Source organism: Piliocolobus tephrosceles, chromosome 1 (assembly GCF_002776525.5).
Source record: "Piliocolobus tephrosceles isolate RC106 chromosome 1, ASM277652v3, whole genome shotgun sequence".
Taxonomy (NCBI): domain Eukaryota; kingdom Metazoa; phylum Chordata; class Mammalia; order Primates; family Cercopithecidae; genus Piliocolobus; species Piliocolobus tephrosceles.
Window position 1 is genome coordinate 8,304,484 of NC_045434.1, and position 12,410 is coordinate 8,316,893.

General features: G+C 39.8%; 1 protein-coding gene across 1 annotated transcript in view; it reads right to left on the reverse strand.

Annotated features, from left to right (window-relative positions):
* The window catches only part of FMN2 (formin 2), a 390,950-nt gene that overhangs the window by 214,370 nt on the left and 164,170 nt on the right, over positions 1 to 12,410 (reverse strand). Inside the window, exon 5 of the mRNA XM_023216188.2 lies at positions 9,316 to 9,403. Coding sequence (XP_023071956.1) covers positions 9,316 to 9,403 — 88 coding nt within the window. The remainder of the gene's footprint in view (positions 1 to 9,315; positions 9,404 to 12,410) is intronic.

Sequence of the window (12,410 nt, forward strand, 5' to 3'; positions counted from 1 at the left end):
AATGTTTGTTGTGCAGATTATTTCATCACCCAGGCATTAAACCTAATATCCATTAGTTATTTTTCCTGATCCTCTCCCTCCTCCCACCTTCCACTGTCTGAAAGACCCCAGTGTGTGTTGTTCTACTCTATGTGTCCACGTGTTCTCGCCATTAAGCTCCCACTTACAAGTGAGAACATGCGGTATTTGGTTTTTTGTTCCTGTGTTAGTTTGCTAAGGATAACGGCCTCCAGCTCCATTCACGTCCCTGCAAAGGACAGATCTCTTTTTTTCTCTTTTATGGCTTCATCTTTTGACCATTTTTTTCATGAGGCTGTTTTTTGCTTGTTGAATTGGTTAAGTTCCTTATATTAATAGGTGCTAGATAAAGGAAAGACCTTTGTGGAATGTATAGTTTGCAAATATTTTCTCCCACCCTGTAGGTTGTCCGTTTACTCTGTGGAGAGTTTCTTGTGCTGTGCAGAAGCTCTTTAGTTTAACTGTCAATTAAAAAAACTTGTCAATTTTTGTTCCTGCTGCAATTACTTTTGAGGACTTAGTCATAAATTATTTGCCAAAGCCAATATCCAGAACGGTATTTCCTAGGTTTTCTTCTATGACTCTTACAGTTTGAGGTCTTACATTTAAATCTTTAATCCACATCGAGTTAATTTTTATATGTGGCGAAGGTTTTTTTTTTTTGGGTGGGGGGTCCAGTTTCATTCTTCTGCAAATGGCTAGCCATCTAGCACCATTTATTAAATAGGGAATTCTTTTCCCATTGCTTATTTTTATTGATTTTATTAAAGATTGGATGACTGTAGACATGTGGCTTTATTTTTGGAATCTCTATTCTTTTCCACAGGTCTATGTGTCTTTTTGTACTAGTACCATGCTGTTTTGGTCTGTGTAATAATAAATTGTTCTACCAAAAAGACACACGCACTCATATGTTCATCACAGCACTATACACAATAGCAAAGATTTAGAATCAACCTAGGTGTGTGTCAACGGTGGACTGGATAAGGAAAATGTGGTCCATATACACCATGGAACACTACACAGCCAAAAAAAGAACAAAATCTTGTCCTTTGCAGTAACATGGATGCAGCTGGAGGCTATTTAAGTGAATTAAGGCGGGAACGGAAAAGCAAATACCACATGCTCTAACTTATAACTGGGAGCTAAACACTGGGTGCACATGGACGCAAAGATGGCAACAATAGACACTGGGGACTCCTAGATGGGGGAGAAAAAGGGACAAAGATTGAAAAACTAACTATTGAGTACTCTTCTCAGTACCTGGGCGACAGGATCAATCAAACCCAACACCTTAGCATCATGCAATATACCCAGATAACAAACCTACACATGTACCCCTGAATCAAAACCAATAGTTGATTTTTTCTAAAAAGGAAGTAACAGATTCTGGATTCCACTCCCTCCTTTTGTCCCATGGGCAAAGGCTTATCACAGAGTCTGTTCAGGGCAATGAAAAAAGGAAAAAAAGAAAACCTTTAAGTTATCTCTCTCACTGCCTGCCCTAAGTTTCAAACACCTCCAAAGCCTACAGACATAGGCCATTTCCGAAGAAATACACGAAGGAAACTAACATCGATTGAGAGCTTAATATGGGTGCGGGTGTGTGTACACGAAGAACTCACTTAACAGCCTTTTGAACTCATGAGAAAACCGAGGACTAGAGATATAAAGTAATTTGCCCAGGTGTATTCAGTCAGTCAGTGGCAGAGCTGAGATTCAAATCTGTGTTGGCCAGCTTGGGCTGCCATAACAAAATAGTACAAACTGGGGTGCTTAAACAGAAATACATTTTCTCATAATTCTGAAAGCTGGGAAGTCTAAGATCAAGGTGCCAGCTGAGTCAGTCATTGGTGATAACTCTCTTACAATAATAAGCATTTGTGTATCTAAACACATCTAAACCCAGAAAAAGTAACATGATACACTACAACCTAGCTAGGTGACAGGAAGTTTTCAACCCCATTATAATGTTATGGGACTACCATCACATACATGGTCTGTTGTTGACCAAAATGTTATGTGGCATATGACTGTATTTCATTCATCTTTGCTTGGTTCTATCAAGAGCAAGGAACCCCATTAATAATTTTCTTCAAAGAACTTTATCCTCATTTAATTCACAGATGTGAAAAAATTTCATAGTCAATATGCAAACTGTAAAATTTGTATGACACAACATAATAAATAAAGTCTGATAAATTTATTTTCAACTCTAAAAATGAAACTGGTAGCCAAAAGTATTATGCCTGTTTGCCAGTTTTGTTTCCGCATATGTTGCATGTTCTAATTTTACTAGGTAATACATGCTTCATTCAGTAACAAGCTAACACACTGCCCAGAGCAGAGAGCCCTGAACTAGGAGTCAAAAAAATTGGATGTCCATTCTGGCCCTGTGGAGGTAAAGAACCAGGCAGACTTGATCTATAAACCTCAACTGCCTCCACTACAAAGTGGGAATTAACTCCCCTCTTCTGGACAATTTTACACAACTATCACCAATAATATTAGAGGGAAGGAGGCAGAAGAAGCAAAGTTCAAACCAACAGCTAATTCCATCTCTTCAAATACTAATAAAAAGATATGATTATAAAAGATTTTAGAATATGTATCCTGTTAAAGAAAATGTGGCACACATACACCATGGCATACTACGCAGCTGTAAAAAAGAATGAGATCATGTCCTTCGCAGGGACATAGGTGAAACTGGAAACCATCATTCTCAGCAAACTAACACAGGAACAGAAAACCAAACACCACATGTTCTCACTCCGAAGTGGGAGCTGAACAATGAGAACATATGGATACAGGGAGGGGAACATCACACACCAAGACCTGTCAGGGGATAGGGGGCAAAGGGAGGGATAGTATTAGGAGAAATACCTAATGCAGATGACGGGTTAATAGGTGCAGCAAACCACCAAGGCACGTGTATACCTATGTAACAAACCTGCACATTCTACACATGTACCCCAGAACTTAAAGTATAATAAAAAATAAAAATAAATAAACAAATTTTAAAAAGAGTATGTATCCTGTATGCCAATAGCAGTTCTCTTTTTGGTACCTGCTACCTTAGGATGATTTCTTCCTAGACAATTATCAGAATAAGGCTTCTCAGCTCTGAATCCTTTTGAGGGAGGGCAATGACAGATCAAAACAGCAGCAACATGACACAATTCCGATGAGAAGTCATAATTAACACTGAGATCTCACTGGCATTTCTGATTGAAATCTAAAAGCCTGTGTATTGTCCCTGTAAGGTACCCTGAACGACATAATTTTAAATAAACTGGCTGGGAAAGCAGTCACTGGGCTCAGAGATTAAATAATAAAAATAACTACAATTTTATTGACTGTATCAACTACATTTTTGATGGAATATTAGGTAATTTACATTACTATCTCATTTAATTTGAAGATGCATGATTTTCATAAATCAGGTTTAAACAGGATAGAACTTTCAGCAAGGAGGTAATATAGCATTCACTGCCCAAGGCCCATAATTCCAGTTAGCTTTAGACAGGAAGATATAAAAGACAGGAAGGAACCAGAGTCATTCGTACCCTGGGGTTGGTATCCCTGCAGTATATTTCGATATAATGTGTTTCCATAAGTTTACTGTGTAAGACTACTAAATAGATATTAGGTATTCCTTATGATGAGATCTGTAATCTATCTTCAAATAATTTTGCAGAGGGAGTGTCTAAGAGACCACACCTCAGGGATGGCTGACCAGCACTATGCAAGAAAGACCATTCTCCTGAGGCAGTTAATGCAAGCTGCTCAGCTATCTCTATCTAAATCAACAACTGAGGCTTTAATATGCATACTAATGTCTGAAACGGGCTCTCAATGGTGAAATTAAAGTCATTCTGGACGTGTGGATTAGCTGAAATCTCTTACAGATGCTCTACTACTACCTCTTCCATAGCTAGAATAAGAGTCTCCTGGAGGCTAAGAGCTTTGTTCTTTAAGGCGCTGCCTGAGGCCTAGGACCTAGACAGTACTGGGTGCAGCCACTGGCTGAGTTGAGTTTCTAGATGTCTGGTGCAGACTATGAGGGCAGCAGATTCCTACCTCCGTGCCAAGCTTGTATCTGCTGAAGCAAACCTTTCAGATAAGATCACGGTGACAGCCCCTATAAAGAGAGAGCTAGACAACCTCAAGTTTAGGAAGCAGGGTTTTCAAACTATTTTGCTTGAGATGGCCAAGAAATACCAGTGTAATAAAGATCTGTGTGTGGGGAGGGTTCAGTCTGAAACTTGCTTCAGTTCGACCTGGTAGTAGGGTGACAATACTACTAGCGTATTTGAAAAGGTTTTGGGGCCGGGTGAGGTGGCTCACGCCTGTAATCCCAGCACTTTGGGAGGCCAAGGCGGGTAGATCACTTGAGGTCAGGAGTTTGAGACTAGCCTGGCCAACATGGTGAAACCCTGTCTCTACTAAAAGTACAAATTAGCTGGGTGTGGTGGCAGGTGGCTGTAATCCCAGATACTCAGGAGGTTGAGGCATGAGAATCGCTTGAACCTGGGAGGCAGAGGTTGTAGTGAGCTGAGATTGTGCCACTGCACTATGCCTGGATGACAGAGCGAGACTCTGTCTCGAAAAAAAAAAAAAAAAAGGAAAAGTTTTCACTTTACATTTGTTATCCAGGCAACATTATCAATGACATCCCCTTCCAGTCTTAAAGTATCCCAGTTAGGATGATAAATTATATGGTATTTCTATCTAACCGTGACATTGTCGGGGGATAAAGCTGAACCTTATGGAATTGCAAATTCTTTTGCAACTACTGTTACGTATGAAAATGGACCTAAGATGTGTGAAGAGCACACTGACCCTTGAAATATGGACCAAATGTTGTAAAAAAAAATTTAATCAATTTTCACAAAACTAAACTGCCACTATGAAGCTGTAGGATACTCTTATAATATAATATCAATGTATGGGAATAACAGGCCAAAATCATTTGAAATCAGTCCCCCACTAACAACAACTAAAAATGCCGAGTGAAACGTGTTTGTAAAATATCACAAAGACATCAAAGAGCTGACAAAATAATAAAGAATTACCGTGCTAAACAAAATGAAGAGAGAACTCAGAGAAGTGACACAGCTCGCAAACTGCTTTTGCCCTGAGTGTATCTGCCTCTCCTAACAAATGTCAACTTTCTCTCGACAGTTTCACAGTGGCAGGGGCCAAATATCAAAGCCCAGAACCCACTCGTCATAGAGATTCTAGACATACCCCACGATGAAATGGGACTCAAAGGGCTATACTGAGGGGAACCAACCCATTCCGTGGACATACAGTTAGCACTGGCTGAAGGGACCCCCCACACCCCCAAAGCTTGATTCAAGGTGATCCTAAACCCACAGTGCCCCCAGACCCCAGCACACACACACACACGGTAAATCTTCTCTGGAAGGCACTTTTTTCTCAGACTTCAAACTACTATAAACCACAGAGTGAGACTTTTTCAGAGCTATTAGAACTGTAGGCCAGTTTGAACATTACCAAAGAGCCAGCAGCTCAGGCCTTCACTATAACTTTTATATACTAAACATATACAGGTAATTATTTGGGGATGCCGCCTTATATTTGCCACATTAATAAACTGAGTCAAGAACCTGACCTATTCTCTCCTCTCTGCCTTTTGAATGTATGTGTTGCCGAGAATGCTCCACATCTATTATTGTGGGAAATAACCTGTATTCAAATAATAGACTGAGCAAGTGGTGCTCAGTGGATGTGGTAGCGGGACCAGGGTTAGAACTTTGAAACCTAGAATCCAAGCCTTACACACGAATTACTCTAATGGAGCACTTTGAAATATAAATGTTACAAAGTAAATGCAAGCCTAGAGTACTGACAGCAAAGAAGAGGAGAGAAAATGATTCTTGCTGTTTATTACAATATTACATAAACTTTGTTTTAGAGAAACCAGTACTGGTGATAAGAAAAGCACAATCTTGGAGAAGCAGTGTGTCTGAATGAAGAAAAAAAAAGTACTGGTTAACGAAGGGGCCCAAGTGCAAGTTCAACCTGTTCCACTAATGAGCTGCGTGATACTGAGAGGGAAACTGGAGCACTCACAGGTCTTCTTTTGCCTGTCAATAAAAATGCCGCATAGCCAAAGCAAGACTAAATAAAAAGAACAGATCTGGAAGCATCACATTACCTGACTTCAAACTATACAATAAGGCCACAGTCAGCAAAACAGTATGGTACTGGTATAAAAACAGACACATAGACCAATGAAACAAAGTGAAATACTTACAGCCAACTGATCTTTGACAAAGCAAACAAAAACATAAAGTGAGGAAAGGACACTCGATTCAACAAATGGTGCTGGGATAATTGGCAAGACACTGTAGGAGAATGAAACCGGATCCTCATCTCTCACATTATACAAAAACCCACTCAAGACGGGTCCAGAACTTAAACCTAAGACCTGAAACTATAAAAATTCTAGAAGATAACACTGGGAAAACCCTACTAGACATTGGCTTAAGCAAAGACTTCATGACCAAGAACCCAAAGCAAATGCAACGAAAACAAAGATAAATAGGTGAGACTTAACTAAACTAATGAGCTTCTGCATGGCAAAAGGAATAGTCAGCAGAGTAAACAGACAACCCACAGAGTGGGAGAAAGTCTTCACAATCTATACTTCTGACAAAGGACCAATATCCAGAATCTACAAGGAATACAAACAAATTAGCAAGAAGAAAACAAACAATTCCATCAAAAAGTGGGCTAAGGACATAAAGAGACAACTCTCAAAAGAAGATATGCAAATGGCCAACAAACATGAAGAAACGCTCAGCATCACCAATGATCAGGGAAATGCAAATCAAAACCACGATGGGATATCACATTACTCCTGCAAGAATGGCCATATTTTAAAAAATTAAAAAAATAATAGATGTTGGCATGGGTGCAGTGAAATGGGAACTTTTCTACACTGCTGGAGGGAATGTAACCCAGTACAACCACTATGGAAAACAGTGTGGAGATTCCTTAAAGAATTAAAAGTAGAACTACCATTTGATCCAGCAGTCTTATTACTGGGTATCTACTCAGAGGAAAAGAAGCCGTTATATGAAAAAGATACTTTTGTACATGCATATTTATAGCAGCGCAACTCACAATTGCAAAATTATGGAACCAGCCTAAATGCCCATCAATCAATGAGTAGATAAAGAATTGTGGCATATTCCATATGATGAAATACTACTCAGCTATAAAAAGGAACAAATTAATGGCATTCGCAGCAACCTGGATGGAACTGGAGACTATTTTTCTAAGTGAACTCAGGAATGTAAAACCAAACATTGTATGTTCTCACATTCATAAGTGAGAGCTAAGCTATGCGGATGCAAAGGCATCAAAAGTGATACAGTGGACTTTGGGGACTTGGGGGAAGGGAGGGAGGGGGTAAAGAATAAAAGACTACAACTTAGGTGCAGTGTATACTGCTCGGTTGATGGGTGCACCAAAATCTCATAAATCACCACTAAAGAACTTACTCAGTAACCAAATACCACCTGTTCCCCAAAAACCTATAGAAATAAAAAATATTTTGTAAAAATGACACTGGAGGTCTAGATAAATTCTGTGGCCACTTCTATATCCAAAATCAATGATGTTTATGCTTCTGTGGATTTCTCAGTGGAGGGGTATCCTGAGAGAAGTCAAGTTTACTCTAGAGGATACAAGCGATTCACACATCTAAATCCTGTTTGCAGACAATACACCAAGCCAGAACAGGACTTTACCTGCAGGAGGGCACAACCTCTTAGTGCTTTAGAATTGGAAAGCCGCCATATTTAAAAAAAAAAAAAAAAAAAAAGTGTACAGGGTTTCAAAGGGACTAAAGGAATCACTTAACATCCTAATGGGATAAAGTCTATGCATGATTCTGTATGACCCTTCAACTACTGCCTTTCATGCCATGTTATTGCTAGCGTTGCATGTTAAAGCAAGCAAATTTTCAGTGAACTCTCACTGGCTTTACCACAGACACAGATGTCAGGCGGACTCTTTTGTTCATAAGGTTCTCATTATCAACTCAACCCGAGTTGAATATTTGACTGAAGGAAAGAACCATATCATTATTTTCAGATTTTATCCTATGACTTAACTGGGCTACATCTGCCAGCTTTAGAAACACCAAGTACTCCCTGGCGCCAGCCTTGGCCTTCTCTTCTATGACTATTACCCCAAATGTTTCAGCTTGAGGAAGTCTCCTCCCCATCAAAACAATGTAATAAAAACTTAAATTGTGATTAAGAGTTACTCATCAATTGACAGGCATACCAAGCTTGTGCTATTTATGAATTATCCCACACAAGATTTTAAGTCCAACAAATAGAATCCACATTCGTAAAGGGGTAAGCTAGAAAGCCAGTTAAATGCTTTCGTGATTATAAGGTCTGTGTTATTCTTGAAATCATATTTCTTTAATAGGTAAACTGGTATTCCACTGGATAATTCAATCTGCTTTAAGTCTATTCTTAGGTTCTAGTCAGCTTAAGGGAGGCTCTGAATTTACGCTTAATTTCTCTATTCACCTTTGGGCAGTATCTCTCAGCATAAATGTCATAGGAGGATGCAGCATAAGAATAGCCATCAATTATACAGTAGAATTCAAGTATTAAAATATTGACACTAAAGCCATTTATAAAATATTAAGAACCACTCTAATTTCAAACAGAAAACAGTTCTGTTTATATGCTGCAAACCTCACTCCCACGTGAAGGTACTAGGAGACAGGATCCTAGGGGGTGGTCATTAGGTCACAAGGGTAGAATTCTCATGCATGGGATCAGTCCCTTTATAAAACAGACCAAGAGAACTCTCTTTCCTTCTTTCTGCCAGTTGAGGATACACGGAGAAGATGGCAGTCTGCAACCTGGAAGACGGCCCTCCCCAGAACGGAATATGCTGGCACCCTGATCTCGAACTGCCAGCCTCCTAGAACTGTGAGAAATAAACTTCTCTTATTTATCACCCACAAGTCTGGGGTACTTGGTTATAGCAGCCTGGACTAAGATAATAATGTCACATGAGAATGAGACTGTTAGTAAGGTATACAAATAACACCTCAGGCAAATTAATAGGAATCCTTCCAGAAACAACCATGGGAGAGAGCTTGATCACACTTATGGGAAATATACTAACCTCAGTCTACACAGAAACTCTAAGTTTGAAATAACTTTACCACCAAACATCATATCCTTCAGCCCAAATTTTAATATTCAAAAGCTAAATTTTTATTCTGACACTTACCATGTTGTATGTCTTTCATATCTAAATGAAGACTAGACATTAGTATTCCAACTGCTTGTGATCTTTTGTTGCTTAATAACTTGACAACCTGCTCGAGAAAGAAAGTAAAAGGGGAAAATGTTAATTTGAACTCCAATATGCTTACTAGCATTTTAAAAAATCCTAAATGAAGAAAAAATTAAGAGAAAATACCTCACATCGTTACCTAAAGTATTCAAAACAGTTGATTTTTTTAATGTTTGAAGAGAGTTTTTGGTTTTTATATCATAAATCTTCAAAATCCATCATTTTCCCCCATTATTCACCATCAGCCTCAAAGACATGTTTTTAACCAGTCTTTTGAGAACCTGATCTGTCAACAAGTAAAATTTCTAATGGTCTAGGAAATTAGTCTGATCTCTGTAAAATCACAATTACACATATGATCATTTGCAGCCTGAGATTTGAAGTGTTCTTTTTTTTAATGTGAGCCTTGAAACACTGAAGCTTGAAACATGTCAACAAGTGAAGGGCAAAAAAAAAGTACACACATAGAGAATCCGCTAGGTTAGTTTGGTTGTATTTTTTTTTTTAAAGTGCTTTCACTTGGGTCACATAAGAAAGCTCACGATTTTACTGGAAGTTCCTCTCATTCTGCATTTGACCCACATTTTGGGGAGAACTTTCCTACTAATTAACAGAGGGATACAAGCATCAAAGTAAAAGGGCTGCACCAGCCCAATCTCAAGTCTGGATTTCCAGCAAATCTTGAAGAATCAGGGCACACAATCCCGTGGGAAGATTTCCTAAAACAGAGGTGGGCAGGCTGTTACAGAACAGATAGATATTTTTTTGACCATGTTTTCCAGACAATAGCATCACCAGGAAATCCTGCTTATGAAACTGACCCCAGGTCCTGATCGTGTGAAGGGCAGCATTTGCTATTTACTCCCAATGTTTTGTTTTAAATCTGCTTAGAAAAACCCTGGAGGAAAAGGAAAGAAAGTGGTTATAGTCAAATTACCAGAAGTGACAGCTGCCCTAACAGCTATTGCATTTGTGGACCCTGTCTTCCCTTACGGTTTAAGCTGGGTCAATCAGGCTAGTAATAAAATTTTCATACCCAACTGTTACACAAAGTCACAGAGTAAAACAATATTCTTAATAGCAATAATAGCACGCTGGGTGCCCCAGCATGGATGGGGTGGGGAATAAAACATAACACTTTCAGAAGGACCAACCACGAAAACCACCCTGATCTTTTTTGTTGTTGTTTGTTTGTTTGTTTGTTTTGAGATGGAGTCGCACTCTGTCGCCCAGGATGGAGTGCAGTGGCGCGATCTCGGCTCACTGCAGCCTCCGCCTCCCAAGTTCAAGTGAGTCTCATGCCTCAGCCTCCCAAGTAGCTGGGACTACAGGCGCATGCCACCATGCCTGGCTTTTTTTTTTTTTTTTTTTCTGTATTTTTAGTAGGAACCAGGTTTCACCATGTTGGCCAGGCAGTTCTCGAACTCCTGACCTCAGGTGATCCACCCACTTCGGCCTCCCAAAGTGTTGAAATAACAGGCATAAACCACCGCTGCCCGGTCCTGCCCTAATCATTTCTGAAAGCCTCTTGGTAAGGCACAATATCTCCCAAAAGGTGCTGCTTTTGCAAAAGAAAAAACAACATATACATTTTGATTCTAAATTTACTCTTTAAACATTTCTCTAAATTCCACCTAGAAAAATGAGGTTATAACTAGAATATGAATCTATTAGTATGGCGAAGTATTTCTATCCATAGCGTCGTCCTCTTCAGAGCTTAAAAAATAGGAATTTAATATCAGAGAAGCAGAAGGTGTATATACTCTGTCCTGAAAACCAGTTTCTAACCACAAGTCAGTGCAATCCGGGCCCAATCATGCTGCTTGATGAAAATGCTTTTATTAAGGTTTTCTATCATTTTCTGGTTTCTCAATGCAATAGGCACGTTTCAATCCATGTATCATTTGACCTCCCTATAGTATTGACATGTTGATCACACCCTTATAGTAACTTCTTTTCCAGGGCTCCTAACATTTCTTCTCAGTCCTTTTGAAGATGAATTATTCTGATTTCACCTTAAATATGTGCATATCCTACAGTTCTGTTCTCTGCACCTTATTCTCTTCACGTTACAACCTATAATTTCTCCTGTAGAAACATACATGTCTGCATCTTCAACTTGGCAGTCTCCTACTTTCCAAGAAGATATCTCCATTTAAATTGTCCACATAATCTCCATTTGACATGTCTAAAATGACACACATATCAGTTCCACCCCAACACTAGCAGCCAGCATCTTCTCCTTTATGCTATATTTTGAGATAAAGGTACCACTATTCTTCATCCGCCTACCAACGTTAGGAATCTAGAAATCAGTCAAGACTCCTACCTCCCCTTCACCTGCACACTCTGGTCTGGTATCAAGTCCTGCCAACTACAGCTCCTCTGTATTTGTGGAAACCACCCCTCCTCCTTAACTCTATTTTCAGCATTTAGTTCTATACTTTATCTTACACAGATAAATGCAAAACATTTCTGATGGGTCTCCCAAACTCTAGTCCAGTGGTTCTCAAAGTGTGTTCCTTGGACAAATGAGAACCACTATCACCTGGGAAGTTATCAAAAATCCAAGAAAAAGTTAGTGGGGAGTTTCAAGATGGCTGACTAGAGGCACCTGGTACCTGCCTCCTCCACAAACAAGAACTGAAATAGTGAGTAGGTAATCACAGGTCAAACAGATCACATAAGAGAGAACACTGGAATTCAAAAACTAAGTGACAGGAAACATGGGAGGCGAAGAAGAAGAGGGAAGTGGGGCAGTCTGCTCAGCCAGGACCAGCTGGGAGCCTAGAGAGGCTCTAGAATGCAATAAAGGTTCTCCAGGCTCCCTCATGTAGTGGTAAGTGACCCCAGCAGCCCACATTTCCTCCACAGACTCCTGCAATCGTAGCCACGGGAGAACCCCACGACCCGCACAGGCCCTGAGGCTAACACAGGGAGCCACCTGGAGACCAGGCAGCAGCACACCTCCAGAGAGGCAGCGCACTGAGTTCCACTCACCCACTGTGTCCTAAGCAGTTACAGGAAGG